The sequence below is a fragment of the Chroicocephalus ridibundus genome, chromosome 6, assembly GCF_963924245.1.
Source record: "Chroicocephalus ridibundus chromosome 6, bChrRid1.1, whole genome shotgun sequence".
Classification (NCBI taxonomy): Eukaryota; Metazoa; Chordata; class Aves; order Charadriiformes; family Laridae; genus Chroicocephalus; species Chroicocephalus ridibundus.
Window position 1 is genome coordinate 16,073,180 of NC_086289.1, and position 19,285 is coordinate 16,092,464.

The window sequence follows — 19,285 nt, forward strand, 5'->3', positions numbered from 1 at the left end:
TTCTTTTACAGAACTATAATCCTGATGCTTAGAGTGGTCTGAAAGGAACAGAAACACTTAGCCTTGAACTTTTGTTCTGCTGCTGCTTCTTGTGCCTCTGAGGTACAAAACATACCTGTAAACTTATAATCAATCAAACCGATGTTCAAGGGCTAAAAAAAGAAACGCAAAAAGGGCACAGGCTTCATGTTCAATAGTGAGAGACTTGGGGTGGGCAAACCAGAAGATTGCAGTTGGCAATCGACAGGTTTTCGGAGACCGGCATCCCAGGTAGGTTGGTGTGAACCAGTTGATTTCTTTCTCCCTCTCTTTCTTCTGCCCCCTTGCTTCCCCCCCAAGATAGACTCTTGAACCAGAGGCAGGCTGGGCTGCCCCTAAAGCTCTGTTTCTGGCATTCCCAAGCAGAGCAAGTGCAATGTCACCCTGGTGTGCCCGAAAAAGGGGAGATGTGGCAACCCCACCAGCAGGTCAGGGGCACGGCGGGAGCTGGCTCTGCAAGGGAGGGGGGGGGCAAAGCTGCTGGGGCTGCACAGGGTGAAATCCAGGAAGCTCAGCCTTTCCTCCCCATACTGTAAATCCTATACCTGTGCAGTCTATAGGTGTTACGGACAGACAAACCCCTGCCTTCCCCCAGCCCCATCGTCCCCGACCGCGTGGCCTTTGTTGGAAGCCCCGAGTCGTCGTCGTCCCCCCACAAGCAAGAGCTGGGGGAGGGTACACTTCAAACTCCACTAAACAGTAAAGGCACAATGCAAACAAATGTATTGCAGCACGCAGCTATGCAAATAGCTTTAGAGCACAGCACGTTTTCCCCAGCGTTAATTGCTGCGCCGCCAGGGTTGCGTAGCAACAGCTCCGTTTGTGTCTCTGACAGCTCCTGCCCCTTGATGCCTCTGACACCTTCTGCGGCAGGCGGGGAAGGAGGAGAGAACAGGGCTGCCCTGGGAAAGCTAGAAGGGCCAGGAGGTAGCGAGGGGCTCAGGTGATAAGATTCGCTCGGGATGCTGGGGTGGCTGCTGCAGCGGAGCTGGAAGCGGGGCGTTGTGGCGCGGGAGCAGAGGAGCCCCCAGCAGCCGCAGCCTTGTGCAGGCAGCTTTCAGGGCCAGAAAGGGCAGACCTGCCATCTCCCAGGCGCTGCGGGAAAGCTCACTGGCGGGTGGGTTGTCTCTCCCGTCGCAGTGAATCTTTCTGGGTACCCCATAACGGGTACCCAGGCATGGAGGATCCCCAGGAAGTCACCTCACCCAGCCACGGAGCTGCATTAGGCTTGTGGCTTCGGCAGCCCTTGGGAGAGGTGACACATTCCTCATGCACACCCAAAGCTCAGAGAGCCTCAGGCCAAGCCCCGTGGGAAGGGGTGAGCGTGGGCACCAGGAGAAGGCTGCAGATGGTATGGGCAGCCCTGGGCGCCCTTGTTTGTCTGCTGAGCCCAGCAGCTTCTGCTGGGCTGACCGGTGCCTCCCGAAAGGCAGAGGTGGCTGCCTCCCGAGAACAATTTTTCCTCCTGTTTAAAAGCACCTTCCTAATTCCCATCCTCTGCATCTGCCAGCCGGTCTTCAGCTCCCGCTGCGCCTTTGCCAGCAGGGCTGAGGAACCTGTTAGTACCCAGCACCTTCCCCCAGGAAGACACTTCAGCTCTGCAATCAGCTCACCTCTCCTCTCCTCTCTGATAAGCCACGTAAATAAATAGTTTCTCTGCAACAGTTTACACAGTCCATAAGCAACCCTGCCTGAAGCTGTGGGGCACTTGAAATAAACTCTTCTATTACATCTGAGCATGAAACACGCTCTTCTCCAAAACTGCCCTAAGTAGGGAGGATGTGAGCAATCCTGCATCCGTCTGCTGTCAGGTGAAAGAATGGCCAAGGGCATGTTTTATTTAGTGGTAATAGCCAGAACAGACAGGAATGGGGGAAAATGCTGAGCAGGTCCCAAGGCACATGGATTGGCAGGTCCCAGGGAGCACCAAGCTGTGTCTGGGAGATCTGGGGATGGAGAGGCACAGGCTGTGGCTCAGCACTCCAGAGGGATGGGGAGAGAAAGGACCGAGGTGGGATCAAGCCACGCTCAGAGCCCAGCCACAGGTGTTGGGGAGAGACCTCTGCCTCAACGTTATCCTGAAAGCCAGGAAAAGGTGATGCTGCCTGCAGCACCCCAAAGGGGGTGGGCTGGGGAAGCAGCAGGTGAGCTCAAGGTGAGAAGTTGCAGCCCATCTTTGAGCCAAGGTGATGTGAAAGCAGGCGACCCTGAATGCGACATGCCTGCAGAACCAGGTGAACTGTGTCACTGAGCCTCAGATGGGTCTTCTAAGGGCAAAGAACATGGTGGCTGAATGGTTTTATTTCCTTTATCAAGCAGGAAAAATATTTATCTCTGTTTTTTAAGTTTACAGCTTGGTGAGCTGTGTGTATCTCAGATATTGACTCCTTGGAGTACACTGGGGCGAATAAGGTGAAAATGAGCACCGTGCCCTCAGTCACACTTCAGAGGAAGAAACTAGGCGAAGGCAAGGCGCAAATGCCACCCCGGCGCCTTTAGGAGCAGGGAGTCCAAGTCCCCTCTGCCACACGAGCAGGACTTTTCCAGCCCCGCACACCCGTGCCGAGCAGGCGTGACCTGCGGCCGGCTGCATTCAGCATCGCTACTGCGAGGCGAGGACGGACCGTGCCCGGCTGCTTTGGTCCCTTCTCCCAAACTGGGGTCTCTTACACAGATCCACCATCTCCTCCCTCGGCTGGCATCGCCCGGCTCGTAACTCGCCTTCTTCTCCTCGTCACCCACCAGGGCGACCCCTTCGCCCCTGCCACGGGCTCTTCCTTGGCAGCCATTTGCGTGTCGCACCCGAAGGTGCCCCGGCAAGGAGGGACTTGGCTTTTTTGCCTTCATAACCTTCCCGACGGGTGCCCGGGGAAGGTGGCGTCGGGCTGGGCCAGGACAGGGCCACACCTCTGCCGCCGCCGTTATAAATTCAGGCTCGGTGGGGGAAGATGGCTGCCACTCTTAGGAGCTGGGCTTTGCGAGCAGGTAAGAGGAAAGCAACCGCCCTCTTCGCAAAGGTGGAAAAAAAAAAAAAAAAAAGAAGAAGTCGTGCTGAGCTCTGCCCCTTCGCAAAGCCCCCTGCGCCAAGCCCTCCTTTTGCAGGGGAAGGGGGGGCGAAAGGTTTTTTTTATCCCCTTTGTTATTCAGCAGGGCAAGGGGAGGAGCTGGGCTGTGTAAGAGATCCTGGCTGACATAACCCTTCCCGTGCAGGGCTCTGGAGAGGGGCCAGGTTGTACCTGAGCATTTTTTTTTATTTAAACTAATCCCAGGCGTTGCGAATTGAAAGTCATCGCAGCGCCAGGTACAACCAGTTGAGATGGTGGCTGGAGGGCGTTTTTCTTGCCTGGGTGTAGTAAAGCAGTCTCAGGGTACGTTGTTTTATGGCTAAACCTGACAGCATGTTCTGGAGGTGCCGGAACTTGCTCAGCCTTTTCTGGGCAGTTTTGGGAAAACCCTGCCCAAGAAGCCTTGAAGGGAACTGAGTGGCTGAGATTGAGAGGCGAAGCCTCATTACGCTTAAAAACTTGGGCAAACTGGAAAGCAAAGGCTGGCTAGCAGATGCTCAGGGCAGGCTCGGCTGCAGCCTAGCCTTTCTGGGTGAAGAGGTGCCACTTGGCCAGCCCAGAGCCCAAAGTGGCCCTTGGGCACCTTTCCCTGCCCTTTGCCGGGTTTGGGAGCGGACCCCCATGAGCCAGGGGGAGCGGGTTGCTGGCGGTGCCTTCTCTGGCACTTGTCAGTTCAAAGAAAGCAGCCAACAAGCAGTAAGCAAGCCGCAGGTGAGGGTTGCCCAGGGCTGGCTCGGTCACACCGGCTGCCACCGAGCCCCGCCGGCTTCGGTCCCTGGCTTTCCTTCCTCCTCCTCTCTGCCGACGGCTCCTCCAAGCCGGGGCTCTTTCTCCCTGTCTGCCTGTCCTGGCAGCGTGGGGAGGGAAAAACCAATCCAGATAAAACTGCTTTTCCCCACCCTGGCCCCAAACCCCGCGATAAGCGTGTCCCTCTTGACCCAGCGAGTGAGCGAGGTCGGCGTCCGATGCTGGGGAGGGGAGAGCAAGGCTGTAGCTGGCGGGGCGGGGGGGAACGGCTTTCCCTCCTCTGGTACAAGGCCAGGAGGTGCAAAGTGCAACTGCTACTGAAAAGCAACCCAGCATCGCTGGCAAAGATCCCGTGCCGGGCAGCATGGGTGCCAGGGTGCACAGCCCCCTCGGCGTGGCGGGGACTGTGTGGGAATCGCCTGCGCTGCCGTTGGGAACCGATACGGTCTCGATAACAGCGCCTGGCATGGCACTCCTGATGAGTTAATGCAAACACTGGGTAATTATCCCTTAACCCCTTCGCCAATAAGGCCTAATTAATTGCCTCTGCCAAGCAGGTAAATGATAATGGCCTTGGTTTGAGAGCTAGTGAGCGGCAGTGATCCTGTGCTGTAGAAGCACACCTTTCTGAGCGACCACCGCACATTGACAGCCAGCCCATCAGCTGCAGAGCCGCTTTATTAAATGGCAGTAAATCAAAGGTCAGTGCAAACGGGAAGGCAGCGCACCGCACAAGGGTGCATCGCTGCCTGCATGTTCCCGCTCGTCAAAATTTCTGCACTGATTACAGGGGAGGCTCAGATCTGCTCGGTTGGCCCAAGAGCCTTCTTGTGCTGCTGAGGCATAAGCAGAATTCGAAGACTTAGAGTAGTTCAAGACTTCTGGCATCTGGCTGCCCAGCTGGGACGCTGCTGTGCTCCCACCCAGCCTGGCTGTGCAGATCCAGCAGTCCTGGGGTGGGAGAGGAGGGGGTCCCCAAAGTTCTGGGACTTCTACACCGGCCACCGTGCAGATACTAGATTTGATTCTCACTGGGAAATGTAGGTTTGCTTTGAGCACGTCACGTGGTGCCTACACACCAGGATGTCCTGGGCAGAAGTGTAATTACGGGTGCTCTGGCAGTGGGAGGCAAACAGAAGTGCCAGTCCGTGTCCTGCCAGCACCTGAGTGTGCACGCTGGGGGCTGGAGGGGTTGTCATGCTTGATCTCACCTGGAGGTCAGGCAAGCGATGTGCTGAGTGGGAGAAGAAGGGTTATTCCAGTTTTGCAGCGTAAACTTTTATTCCCTGGGACATGTTACTGATTGCTTCTCTCTTTGTCTCTCTAGAGAGGATGCAGCAGAGACAATAGCAATAGACTCTAACAATCAGCCGAAGTCTCCACTGGAAAAGTTTATGGTCAGACTGTGTACGCATCACCAGAAGCAATTCATTCGTGTGCTAAACGACATATACACTGAAGTGCAACCAGACTCTGAAGGCCAGCCGTTGTCTGAATCCGAGAGCATGGAGGCCTCTACTTGTGGCTCTGGTTGTAGCCAGCGAAGCACTGAAAATCAGGATAAGGGTGCTACTTGTACTGAATCAAAGCCCCCTTCTTCCTCGGACCCAGGACAGTCGGGGTCCGATGGCCCCCTGCATGTTACAGGACAAGCCCCGAAGCAGCCAGCGGAGCTGAGGTCTCTGGATAGAGCAGAGAGCTCCAGTCCTGCTTTGAGAAGGGACTTCTCCGAGCTCCCTGTCACCAGGCTTCATTCTGCTAGTCCAAAGGATAGCTCCACCCAAGGATACCTCAGCATGTTGAACTCTTCCTCTTTGAATTTCCATCATGTCACAAAAAGCCTGGAAGGGCAGCAAGCCGCTGGACACGAGCAAGAAGCCGGTGTCAGAAAGTGTGAGGACAATAAAGAGCAGCTAGCAGGTAAGACTCTCGTGGAAGGTTATATCTCGGTCAAGGTGGCGAATGTGAACGGCAGCGAGGACAGCTTAGACGGCTGTCTGGGGTCCCAAAAGAGCTCTTTCAGAGCTCTGCCAGAAGAGTCCTGGGATCCCGGCTTTGCGGTGACCCCCCCTCGCAGAGCCGACAAAGAGAACACTTTGCAATGCAGCTCGAAAGCATCTTTGCACCAGGACTTAGATGCGAAAGAACAAGATGCGAGACCAAAGCAAGAAAACCACCTGCACACCGTGGCCAAGGGCAAGGCAGGCTGCCACCTGCACCCGGCCGACAAGGGACCCCTCGATAAGTCCAAAGAGGGCTGGCTGCCCGCCGGCACCACGCCAGCCGCCCACCGGACCCCCAGCGGGCACCCCCGCGCCAAGGCAGCCTCCCTCAGAGCCACTCGGAAGAGCAAGAAGGCGTCGGGGCTGAGGATCAATGACTACGACAACCAGTGTGACGTGGTCTACATCAGCCAGCCCATCACCGAGTGCCATTTCGAGAGCCAGCGGTCGGTGGCGTCCCGCAAGACGGCGAGGAAGAGCACCCGGGGGTACTACTTCAACGGGGAGTGCTGCGAGCTCCCGACCGTCCGCACGCTGGTCAGGAGCTCCCGGGCGGAGGAGAGGGGGAGCAGCCCGGCACTGCGAACGGAGACCCTCGTAAGCGCCAAGCCGCCCCTGGTGCTCTCGGTGGGGGGGTCGGCGGGGGCAGGACGGGAAGGCGAGAAGAGGGTTTCCCTGAGGCTCCTGGCTAAAGGGGCACCAACCAGCCGAGAAACAAAAGACAGAGCTGAGCTGGGCTCCGTGCAGCCCCGGGATACCCGGGCGCTGCGGTCGAGGGAAGCCGCCATGGCCATACCCTTCTTCTCCCTCTCTGCTCCACCCAGCCCCCAGAAAGAGGACAGCTTGGCTGGCTCGCCGCCCCCTGCCTCCCCTCCTGCCGAAGGAGGGGGGACGAGAGTGGGAAGTACTGTCCCCTGGGAGGCTGGCAGCAGCCTGGGCTGCTCCGGGGAGGGCAGCGGTGGCGGGCAGGCTGATGATTTTGCTGCCCTTCCTGTCTCAGAAGCACCCGTCAGGGAGGAAGGTTGCCCAGGCTCTGAAACACAAACTGATCCGGACCTCTCTGCCAGCCCGGAGACAAATTGCCCCTTGCAGCCCTCCGCTGCAGCGGACACATCACCCCTGGACCATGATGGCGCCAGGGATCCTGCCCAGCTTCCAGGTGCGGGAGACACGGAGCCCAGCGGGCTGCGTCCGGCAGAGCCCTCCCCACACTCTCCAGGCTGGCTGACTCCTGATGAGCCCCCTGCCACTGTGGATGGGGAGAGTCCCCCGGAGCCCCCTGCCACCTTGCAATGCGTGAACATGAACAAAAGCATCGATGCTGAACCAGAAGCCGAATTATTTGGCGTGGCGAGTGATGGCTCCCTCGAGCAAGAGGAGGCCGTGCCAGCCGGCACAGCCCTCCCCAAAACCTCAGGAGGGGAGGCAGCGCAGAATAACAGCCCAGCAGGTGAAAAAGAGCCTGTTGAAGGAGAAATGCCGCCTGACCCCGATGGCTCAGACGCTGCAGGGAAAGACTCATTCTCTTCCAAAGACAGTCTAGACAAGAAACGCAAGAAAGGCAGGAGAGTGCTCGTGGCATCAGACCGGCGTCTCCGAAGCCAGCAATCCCAGTCACCCGCTGAGGGCAGTGCTGAGGACGTGGGTACTTCCAGTTCTGTACAGCTTCCTTGCCTTCAGATCAAACTCTCCAAGAGCCCTGGCGCTAAGCGGTTCAAGAGAGAAGTGCACCAGGATGGGGCAGCATCCCTGGACTTCCCAAATGACTGCTTCCCCAACGCGCTGCTCAAAACCAGTGAGGGGCCGGGCACCGGCCGGGCCCCGGAGAGCATTGCTGAGCAGTGGCCGGGCGAGGAGAACGGTGTCATTACCAGACAAACCTATAAAAGCATCTTAGCGAAAGAGACTGCGGCAGAGGCAGAAAATTCCTCTAAAGACGACTCCCCTGCTAACAGCAGCCCAAGTCAACCGGGTGAGATGCTGGAAATCAGCGTCCAGGCTGATTCTGAGAACGGAAGCATTCTCCTCCCCCCGGAGAGCAGCATGCCTGCAAATAATGCCGAGGAAGTGGATGTGAAACCAGGCGGTGCCAGCGCAAAGGACAAGGAGAGCTCTGACAGTGCCATGGACACGGGCAAGCTGGAAAGCTGCGAGCCAGTGGCCAGTTTGCTTCCATGTCCCAGCAGCAGAGGTGGAAGCAAGCATCTTCCAGCAAAGGCTGCAAAGCATAAAAAGGTCGCCCTGCAGTTTTATAACTTAAGACACACGCCCGCACCTGTGGAAACCACAAAAAAGAGCACACCAGGGAAGGAGTCTATGCAAGCGATCCCCAAACTGAGGGACGAATGGAGTTCAGGGAATGACGACTTCCCAGCGTTGGAGGACATAGACAGCAAACCAAAGTTCATGGAGTGGTGTGCTGAAGAGGAGAACCAGGAGCTCATTGCCGAGTTCAACGCCCAGTACATGAAAGTTCAGAAGGGCTGGATTCAGCTGGAGAAGGAGGTGCAGCCAACCCCCAAGGTAAAGAACAAAGCCGACAAACTGAAAGAGATTTGGAAAAGCAAGAAAAGGACGCGGAAAAGTAGAGGCTCGCTGGAAGTGCAGAAGCTTTCTCCTGTCCAGATGCTGTTTATGAAGGCTTTTAAGCTCTCCGACATCTGCCAGTGGTTTCTGGAGACAACTGAAACCAGGTCTCTAGTGATTGTGAAGAAACTCAACACCCGTCTCCCAGGGGAGATCCCCCCCATCAAGGTCCCCATGCAGAAATATTCCTCCTCCGGTCTCTACCCCAGCTCCCTGCAAGCCGAACGTTTGAAAAAACACCTCAAGAAGTTCGCTGCAACTACCCCGGCTCGGAATAACCTGAAGAACCAAAAGCTTTGGGCCAAAATTCGGGAGAACGCTGATAAAGCGGAGGCTGAAGAAGCCACCCCTCCCAACCAGACGTCTCCCACCGAGGCCGGCGCTGAGAACCTGAGCGAAGACAAAACCATCCCGCCTGCCCTCAGCTTGCCCACGCAGGCCAGCACCAGGATCCTGCGCAAGTACTCCAACCTGCGGGGCAAGCTGCGAGCCCAGCACCGCGTGGTGAAGGCGGAGAAGAAGAGCGACAGCCCGGGGGACCACCCATCCCTGGAGAGCAAGCAGAGCCGGAAGAGCGTGTGCATCAACCCGCTGATGTCTCCAAAGTTGGCCTTGCAGATCAAAGCAGACGCCTTTCCCGCTAGATCTCCGTCAGTGGATGGGACGGGGAAGGGGCGGAAGGGGAAGGGCAGGTCCCAGGAGGACCCCTCGCCCAAAGCTGATCTTCAGCTCAGCAGGAAGAAGAGGACGCTGAAGGAGAGCGGGAGCACCCAGGAACGGTCTGGTTCCTCCACCAAGGACAAGCTGCCTGCCAAGAAGGCCAGTAAAATAAAGCATTCGGAGGTCGGCACAAAAGCTCCCGCCACCCGAAAGCAGGCTGCCATGGAGAGAAGCAATAAGCTGGCTAGAAAAATGTCTTTCAAAGAGAAGAGAGCCCCGAAAAGGCAGCTGGAGAAGGTGCGGCTCCCCATGCGGAAGGGCAAGGAGAACACAAGCCGACGGGCCGTGCTGCTCCCCGGCCATGAGGAGCTGGCCAAGTCCCCGAAGCAGAAGCCCCTGGGGGAGTCCTCCACGCGGTCGCAGAAGATGGTCACCAAGAAGCCCAGCGGTGGGAAGACCCTGACGAGGTCCATGAAGAAGATGCAGGAGAGCAGCGGGTCACAGGGCAAGAGGAAGCTGAGGGCAAAAGTGGACTGTTCGCACAGCAAACGCTCGCGACTGGACCCGAAATAGCGAAGAACCGGTAGCCGTGTACAAAACTGATGTATAGTAGTAACCCTTTACCATGCATTAACTAAAGCTGCTTTTATAAGCTGTAGCAAGCCTTTAAAAATCCGCAGTTAAAGGATAACGCCCGTGATTTTAGGCATCAGCAGATGTGTCTCGGACAGAGAAGAGGTCGGCCTGTCTGGCTCTGCTGCTCAGAAGGAAGTTCCTGCAGTTTGAACGTTCCTTGGGTTTTTTTTTTAAAACTTGGAACCAGGCAGTTTTAGTTAAAAGTACAGTGCCTTATTTATCACTTTTAAAAAATAAAAATAAGAAGCTCGTCTGTGTGATTTGGAGGCTTGCGTTTTATACTTGAGGCACAAGCACTTGTACTGTAGCAGAAAGAAAACCACCTTCGTGCACATGAAGTAGCTTTCGGCAGCCTTTGGGTGCACGCAAACATTTCCCTTTCCTTCAGAGTCCTCCTTCTGTCTGTCTTCTTAGTGGCATTTAAAGCAAAACCAAAACCATTTCCCGTCAGTGAGGGAGAGAAAGGCGAATCTGTCCTTCGTCGGTTTGTTTGTAGCAGCTGCTGGTGTCCCATACTGTTACCTGTGTGAAAGTATTAATTAGCTACTGGTGTGTGTACTGCTGATGGCTGCCTCGCTCCCCCATTGCACAGCCCGTGGGGTAGGGAGGTCCTGCTCAGGAGGAGGAGGAGGAGATGCTGTAGGTACCAGGCTGCCGCATCCACCGCTGCCGGGCGGGCGTGCTGGGCTGTATCCATCTTTATTTCTTGCTGGCTTCAGGGATGAATGGGTCCTGCTGTGCCCTGCTTTCGGACAGGCCTCCTTCTCCCATTTTGCTGCCCTCGTGGTGATTTCTGTGGTCTCTGATGGCAAAGCAGTTTCCGCAGCGCTTCGCTGGAGGTTGAATCTCTCCCTTTTTGGGGGCTGGAGCTCCTTGTGGTGTTGGTGCTCTGCAGAAGGGGAGCCCTGGCCCTCGCCCCGTGCTCTCTTGTGCACGTCTTGCCTAGCACCCTGCTTAGCCAGGATTTGCAGTTGGAATAGGGTTGGGATAAGGGACTGACTTAAGTTTATTTTTTACGGTGATTTGCATTTCATCCTTTTTACTAGCAAGGTGCGGCTGGGTTTGTCCTTGCTCGTGGCTGGTGCTGTGGCGTCTGAAGGCGGCCAAGCCTCTGCCCTGTCGTGCGCGACACCTTTGCAGGGCTCCTCTGCAAGCCCCTGCAGCAGGTTTAAAAGCCGGCTGGGGGTCTGCAGTGGCAGACCAGGGTCACGGTGCCTGGCGCCACTGAGAAAAGCCTGCTAGGAGCGCATGGAGCGCGTGGCTGTGCTGGCTGTCCCGGGCAGGGATGCTCAGCGGCTGAGAAGGGACACTGCGGTCAGGGAAAGGACCCTGCCCAGCCGTTGCATCTCCATGGCTTCGCTTTGGCATTGCTGCACAAAACCCATTTGCATGAATCCCGATGCAAGCCCGCTCCCGTGCAGAAAGCAGCAATGCCTGAGAGGGCACCGCGCGGGCTCTGGGGTGGCCCAACCATTAACAGCCTCTTGTCGGTCCTTGCTCAGCTCCTCGTCCCTGCTCGAGTCTCCGGGGCAGGCCATGCGTCCAAAAGATGCCTTCCCTGGGGGCAGAGGCTTGAGAGGGCTCGGCTGCAATGGGGAATTGCTTTTCACAGTTGGCATTGAACCCCAGATCCCAAAGCCTGTGGGGCTGGAGGTGGAAAGCGGATAATCATCTTTAAATCTCTCATTTTACCCATTTAGAGGATGAAACAAGGTGTTCGAGATTCGCACGCCCTTCGCAGAGCACCTCTGTCTCTCTCGCAGGCATTCCCTTCCCCCAGCACTGACGCACATGAGGCTGCGGCACATTTTTCTCTTACTATGAAATGGCTGATTTAAAAAAAAAAAAATCCTTTACCTTTCCTTTGACTCATGCTAGAATAAGTTAACTCTCTGAACAGCTAGGAAGTGATTAAATCTATCCTGTCAGTCCCTGTACAGATTAATATGAAGTTATCTATTACTTTAATTTTTACTGCATGCATTAAATATGTCAAACATTCCATCAGAAAAGATTTAAAAGCGTTTCAGGAGAGGTGTGAGGCAGGAGGGCACTGATGGCAGTTAAATGACTGATCTGTACCTTTCCTACAGGTTGTCTTTCCCTCTTGTTTCTCCATCCGTACTTAGGGTCCTCCTCTAACCTCTGGCTGCGGCAGCCTCTCCGCGGGCACGGGGGGCTCGGGATTTCCCCTCCATCCCCTGGGCCGGGTGTGTGTGTGAGCATCCCTCTTACCTCTGCTCCTCACCCCGCTCCCCTGCAGCAAACCCCCCCCCCTTTCCCCATCTTTCCCCATCACTCCTGAAGCACCTGTGCCGGGCTGTGTGTGCGGAGCCACGCCGGGCACCGCGCGCCGAGCAATCCTTGGGGCTTTCTCTCTCTCTTCCTCTCTCATTTTTAGGTGCTGGTAAATGCAGGCTGCTCTGATCTCCATCTTCTAGGAGTGAGATTAAGATAGAAACCTTGACGAAGCAACTGGAGATGGGGGTGCTCCTGCTCCAGCCTCCCGGCTGCCTTCCTGCGCCCGGGGACTCCACGAGCACCAGTTGGCTGGAGCTTGGCAAGGGCAGGAGAGGTCAGGCATCACACCGGTGTGGGACTGGTGCGGGAGCGAAGCAGTGTTCGGGTATCTGTCCCAGTTTGGTGCGTGCTGGGTGTCTTAGGTGGTGGTGGGATCAGCACGTCGAGCTTTCCAGCAGTGTCCCTGCCAGGCATCGACTCCGGAGAGGAATGGCTGGGACCCATCACGGGGGGAAATCGGAGATGCTAAAAGGAAAACCATATTCCTCCCCCCCCTTTGAACTTCCAGTCTCGGTCTGTAGTCTTCTGTCATACTCCTGTGTTTCGCCTTCGTTGGATGGAGATTTCCTATGCCGAAGGCAGGCAGTCGCAGGGCTCCGGGAGGGAACGAGGTGGCCTTGGCCATGCTGGGCAGTGCGCAGGCAATGTGTCCTGAGGCCCAAAGCACCTGCACCTTGTCCTGAGCTCCTTTGTCTTCAGCTCTGTCCCTCCCTGGGGGATGCCAGGGGCCTTCAGCAAGCCCGGGCTTTCCCACGTCAGATCCAGCACGTCCTGTGCAAAAAGCAACACTCACAAAATCTGTGCAAAGATCCTACTGACGTTTAACAGGAGCTGGGCTGTGCCTTGTAGCTGTAAACCTGAATTTCTGCTCCCTTTAATGAGGAAAGACAGAAGGTGTGTTTTGTGTCAGGATGGGGCTGAAGCGAGGGTTCTGAGCTGGCGTGTGGATTGTTATTCTTGTCTACAGAAAGTGCGTGAGGAGAAAGCAAATAATTCTGAGGCTTTTTTCCAAAGAAAGCCATTTTTAAATACAATTGCCCCAGCCTGCTGTCTGGGACCAACCCAGGCCAGGCGTGTGCTCCGTGTCCCTTGTGGGTGCCTGGCTCGGGCGGCAGACAGCAGAGCGGCACCTTGGGCATCTGCAGGGACCAGGGAGTTTCGCAGGAGGTGCCGAACCGGGCTGTCCCGGGGGATGTGAGATGGTCGGGGGTCTTTTCAGTGGGGCCCCCCCGCCCCGGCTTCCTGCTCCACTGCCCTCGGGTCGGTCCCTGGTGTTGCAGCCTCTGTAGGACTCCCTCCGTCTGGGCATGTAAACCCTGCCCAGAGCTGCTCTGCTCTCTGACTTTCCTCCCAACAACTCCCCCTTGTTTAAAAATCACCATTTTTAAGGAAATCTGGAGTGATTCTCCTCTACATGGTGCTGTGAGTGAGGAGCCGGCGGGAGCGTTTCCTCCCGCGGCTGTTGTGCTGGCCGGTGGGTTTACCTCAGGCAGGTGGTTTTTAACGAGCAGGCTTGTTTGCCAAGGGATGGGCAGGGTGAAGCCATCGCCAGTGGCTGAGTTATTGCAGCAAGCGCTTGGGGCATGACCTCCGCAGCCCACCTCGAGGTAGGAATATTGGCGCTTTAGTAACAGGTCCTCCGAATTTCACATTGTTTGGGTTACCCCGGGGGAGGGTGCCGCAGGGGTGAGGTAGACCAGGGGTGGTCATCATCCCTAGAAAAGCATTAAGGCTTGGTGCTCTGAGGAAACCCCCAGCTCCTTGCCAGGCTCCTTTCCGTGCTGTCCCTGCTCCAGGAGACGCCACCTTTGGCCCCTCCGCCTCTCCGGTGTCCATTCTCCGCTTGGCACCAGTGGTAGCTGCCAGGTCTTGCAGACTACAAGACCTGCTTTTAATGTGCTTCACGCTTGCTTTTGTGAGCGCTTTATTTTGGGGCAGGAAGGAGGAGTGCTGTAATTTGCTAGAAAATTAAATTTCAGTTTAATTTGCTAGCAAATTAAGGGGTCTGGATGTGGGGTGACTGCCTGGCAGGGTGGCATTGCCCGGGTAGCTCCATTTTCTGTATCAGGTGCTCAGATGTTTGAATTTTTACTCTTTTTCTTTTTTCCCCCTGTCAGTCCTCGTGTTGCATTGCTGTCACCCCACTTTTTACTTCCCAATTTCCTCTCTCCACGCAGCCACGCTTCAGCTAGAACAGTGCAGAAAGGACACAAGCATGAGTAGAGGCGATGCCATATGTATGACCTGCTGCTCTTTGCGAGTGACTTGGGGCAGGCACTACTCATTTCTCTTCGTTCTGCAGCGCGGCAGCGGCGAGGTGTGCTGCTGGGGCACGGCCCCTGCCTGCTTCCAATAAACGCAGCTTCCACGCAACGCGAGGGACGCACAGGGAGCTGCCGACGATCTTCATGAATGGCAGGAAATAAGCAAGGCGATTTATTGCCCTGCTCCACTCGGGCATGGAGTGCGTTTCGGTTGGCGGCGGTGCAGAGCTGCCCACTGGCACTACCACAGTGCCATCCTCAGCTCCGCAGCCTCATTGCGTTCCTCCTCCTCCTCCTCCGGGCCACCCTGCAGCTCCCAGCTCCGCGTCCTCAGCTCCGGATTTCGGCACAAGTGCTGTGTCCCACAAAACAGACCTCTTTCGGTTACTTTGGCTTTCCTTGCTGGCCACTTTCTCATCCTACTCTTGAAACTAGTCGCCACCCCAGCTTCCCGGTCCGTGTACCAGGAGCAGCGTCTTCTTAGCTCTGCGCCTCCACAGCTGTCCTTACTGTCCCTTTGCTGCCAGCCCCCCTCTTTCATTTGCATGGTTACCTTGTCATCGGCAGCTCTGGGTCTTCACCCTTCCTGTGGTCAGGAGCCATCCATCTTCCCTGACCTCCAGGAGGGGCCGGGTTTGCCAAGCTCAGAGTCAAAATGTACCTGTCGGGGGGTCCGAGGGCTGCAGGAAGAGCAGTTTGAGCCCAGGGTGGCTCCTTCTCTCTGTAGCTGTTGGGTTCTTGTCTCGCCATTCGAGCCCTGGAATGGGTTTCCCAGCTGACAGGGGGCGTGCAGCGTATCCAAGGTGTGCTTGTGTTTGTATTCATCGCTAGTTCATCACTGATGAGGTCCTTCTTGCTCGTGTTTGCTGTGTGCTGTGGTGTTTGTGTTCGACTGCCAACACGTCAGTGAGACGCCTTTGCAGCAAACCTTCTTCAAAGATCTGGCTAGCCAGCGTTGATGCTTCCAGCAAACTTTCCGCCGCGTTGCTGGTCATCTTCCATGAGCCGGGAGAGTGGGATGAACTCGATCCCGCTGCTCTCCGTGTCCCCATCCCTCCTGGGCCGGGGGGAGCTGTGTGGCACTGGACCGAGCCGGGTGGCAGAGGCTGCCTGAGCCGCTTTTTGCCGGTGTGTGGGTGTGCGAAGCCGCAGCCCAGCTCGTGTCCCAGCCACTCGCATGGCACCTCTGGAAATGCCAGCCTTTACGAAAGCTCTGCCAGCCCTTACTAACCTCCTGGGAAATAGAGATGCAGTCTCAGAAGGACACGGATGAGCTGCTGCCCTGCTTTTAAGACTTGCTGATGGACACTTTCTCTCTCCAGCTTGTATTCTTTCAGCCTCACTACTGCATTCCCAGTTGAAGGCGACTGGGAAAGCTGCGATTCCCAGCCTCCCATAGGCATGGGCAGGGAGGTGGGAGCTGCCGTCTGGCTCGAGCTCCCGCCTTTCCACCACCGGTGGTCGTGCCGTGGGAAGAGGGCTGAGCCGCAGCCAAGGCGTCCTTGGGTCCATGTCCTGGGGCTGTACGCCCGGCCGGCAGCGAGGCGGGGGTAGGCTCCCCCCTGCCCGGGAACGCCACTGCAGCTTTTCCTGTAGCCATAGGTTTTTGGAGCAAACCACGAGGCTACGATGTCCCCGCATCGCGCGCGTCCCCATCCCCCCCCCTCCCCACCCTCCCCATGTGTCGTAGCGTCCGTTCGGCCCATCCTTTAGCTTGGTGGTTGTGAAATGAATCCATCTGTTCTAAGATGTTCTCAGGAGTTCTTGTTTGTATTAAGCTCACCCCTAGGCTTAGCAGGAATTGCGGTCCCCGTCCTTCCTCCTCCCCTCCCCATGGACAAGCCCTCTCTTTCACGAGCACTTCCACCCCCTCCCTAAAGGGCGGCAGTGGGGGGCAGCTGGTGGCTTCGATTCAGGGCACGTTGGCAGCTTGGGGGCAGCCGGAGGAGCTGGGATGCAGCCGGCCGGCGTTGGCGACGTGGGTCCAGAGGCCAGGCGGTCCCTCGGGCTGCGTTGCTAGCCAATGTTTTCTAAGTCTGTTTGTAAGAGTACCTAATTTTAAAATGAAATGTGAATATATATTATGTGTAGGTGCCATGTAAGATAGTGTTGTGCTAGGCGGCAGGATGCTAACGTACTTTTTAAGCTTTTTTTGGGGGGCAGGAAAAAGCATTTTTCTCTCACTTCATGCTCACAGATCTAATATTGTAAATAGTGTTTGTTTTTTTTTTTAAATATTTATTTCATGGGCTTTCCACAGGTTCTTGTTCTGACTGGTGTGTCGGTTGGTGGGGCTGTATCGCCCAGTGTGCCGCAACCAAAGGGCTGGCTATTGCGTGGGGGGACAGGGCGGGATGGGAGGGGGCGGGATGGGGTGGGATGGGGAGGGTGGTGGTGGTGTTTGGTTTGGGGTTTTTTTTAATGTCACTTCAAAGTTGAAGCATTAACTCTTTCTCTTCATCTCATTGTGATGATGTCAGACCTGGTCGATGGCCACAGTCCCTGGGTGTTGTGGGGGGGGCGGTGAGCTCCTGTGGCCAGCCGGGGTGGCCGTTCCCCGGGGCGGGGGGGGCGCTGCAAGCAATAAGATTTGTAGTAATAATGTCTGCTTCGATGGCAGGGGCTCTCGGGGCTCAGAGCCAGCTGGGAATAACCCTGCTCCCAGCGGGAGCTCGCTCCGGCGTGGGGTGGCAGAGGGGAGTCTCTTGGCCTGGGAATGCCCAAGGAGGCGTCCCCAGGGATGCGGGAGGTGGGGGCTGCTGTCACCCCCAGGGAACCCCCCCCCAACAGTGGCCGGGGTAGGGTAGGTAGCTACCGATAATGAACTCCCGTGAGTGAATTCCTGCAGTGAGCAGCTGCCTTCGGGGCTCCTGCGCTCCCTGCGGGGACGGGTGACCCAAAGGAGCGCACCCCGTTAAGATCCCACTGCCAGCTCCAGAAGGTCGTTTGCTTGTTTGCTTGCCATTCTGCGATTTTTATTCTCCTTCTAGGGGGGGTTCAGGGTCATTTGGTTGTTTTTTCCTAAGTGTGTTTGGATTTTTTTTCTTCCTTTTTTTTTTTTTTTTTTAACCCCTTTTTGCCTGGAAGTGTTTGCTGGCTGTGCCCCCCCCACCCTGGCCATCTGTGTGGGGCAGCGTCAGCAAGACCATTGCTGCTTCTGCGGTGATGGGTCCCGACTTTGGAGGGTGGAGCGGGGAGTGCTGCCGGGTCCTGGCCCTGCAGGACCCCTCACCAGCCCCACGCTTCCTTCGCCCTTGGAACAGGTGTAAAAAAAAAAAAGAAAAAAGAAAGAAAAGGGAAAAAAAAAGGCAACGACAACCTAGTAAGTTTTTTCCTTAAGATGCTCAGCATTTAAATGTTATCTCCACCCTGATGGCAAATGTTTTTCCTTCATCTGTGCCTGCTTCCCTGGGAGAGTTTTGTTTCTCTGTTTGTTTCTATATGAATTTTAGACACTGAGCTGAAAAGTCCTCCTGTCCGGTACTGTATGTTTGAGCCTAAGCAATGTGAACTGTACAGACCAGCGGTGGGAAGTGGGAGCCGGTGACCGCAGCTGGGAGAGCCGTGGCTTGGGACGGCATTCCCGGTTGCTCCGGGGAGCGGGAAGTACCGCGTCGCGAGTTGGGAAAATGAACTGTCTGCTGTGAATTCTCGGTTGGAAATGTGGAGAGGGGTTTCCATTAGATAATGTTTACATACCTCACCTGACGAACCTTTGAAAGTGTATATATTAAAAAAAAAAAAAAAAAGAAAATAAAATTATATTAAGTTGCTTTAAATCGATATGTATAGCTATAAGAGCTGGGTCATTTGAACTTTGACTATGTATCGACTCTCTAAATGTTGACATTTTGTGAACTCTGTGCTCCTGTCTTTTATTTCATCCTAGCCTATGGAAGAAGTTGTGTTCTTGTTCCAGGTAAAAGGTCCCTGACTCAGATCTGAACTCCTCAAGGATTCCCACCACCTTGTTTTCTTTTCTTCCTCCACTGTCAATATTCACCCTATGAGCTTTCTAAAGGTCCGTATTTTATTGCAGCTTATTAAACGTTTCTTTGATATCAGCGATTGTTCGGTGTGGTAACTGGGGAAGGGCGAAGGTGAGTGAGTGCCTGAGAGGGGGGACAGCAGGCTGGCACCCTCCGGATGGGACACACCTCCCCCTCTGGAGGGGGGATATAAATGCCGGGGTGGGATTTGAGTGTCTGAGCTGCTGGTACGGTGTCCTGCAGTAGATTTGTGTTTGTGGCACTAGGAGTGCAACCCCCTCGGTGCACCCCGGGACTGCTGCCCAGGCCCCCTCTCCCCTTCCCCAGAGAGTTACAGGTTCCCTAATTTCCCCTGCAGCCGCTCCATCCCCGCAGGAGGCACCAGGCCCTTCGGCTTCTCACGCTGCCTCATGCATGACCAGGCAGCGATGGCTCCTTCTGCAAGGCTCCTTTTGTAGGGATAACCCCAGCTCTCCCCGGCGATGAGCCCTCAGCCCAGGGCTGCACCTCCCGGCACTGTGTGGGCGATGCTCTGCCCAGAAGAGGTGGCCAGGGCTGCTCCAGGAGTGGCAAATCATCACCCACGGCAGCACCAATGCTCCCCAGCCTGTGCCACCTCCTCCTACGCCCAGCAGCTCCCGAGCACCCCCTTGTCCTCTCCAGGAAAGAAGAGGCCAAGCCTCTGGATGAATAAATGTCATGTTCACATGGAAGACAACATAGACAATACCAAACACCTTCTAAAACAATACAGCCTCTGCCAGCGGAAGGATGCTCAGCGCCTCCCTCGCCAGCCTAGTACAAACCAGCGTCTTCAACAGTGACACACACAAACCCCACAGGCCAAACAAAGCCACCGTCATTTTCCTGCCCAGTAGCATCTGTAAACAAAAAGAAAACATCATTTGTTGACCCCGAACATATAAAAATACTATAACAAAATGAAATACAAATATATATTAGAATCTGTAAGTATTCTGTATAAAGAGATACTT

The 19,285-nt window shown here is 55.8% G+C and overlaps 1 protein-coding gene across 1 annotated transcript; it reads left to right on the top strand.

Moving 5' to 3' along the window:
- Positions 1–150: 150 nt before the first annotated feature.
- Positions 151–18,365, top strand: LOC134518036 (nucleolar protein dao-5-like). Its single transcript, XM_063340255.1, has 2 exons — positions 151–270; positions 5,179–18,365. The coding sequence occupies exon 2, from the start codon at positions 5,246–5,248 to the stop codon at positions 9,671–9,673; it is 4,428 nt and encodes a 1,475-aa protein (XP_063196325.1). The 5' UTR covers positions 151–270; positions 5,179–5,245; the 3' UTR covers positions 9,674–18,365.
- The last annotated feature ends 920 nt before the right edge of the window (positions 18,366–19,285 follow it).

Excerpts from the sequence above, each read along its gene's own strand:
- LOC134518036 (XM_063340255.1), top strand. The coding sequence starts at position 5,246 with ATGGTCAGACTGTGTACGCATCACCAGAAGCAATTCATTCGTGTGCTA.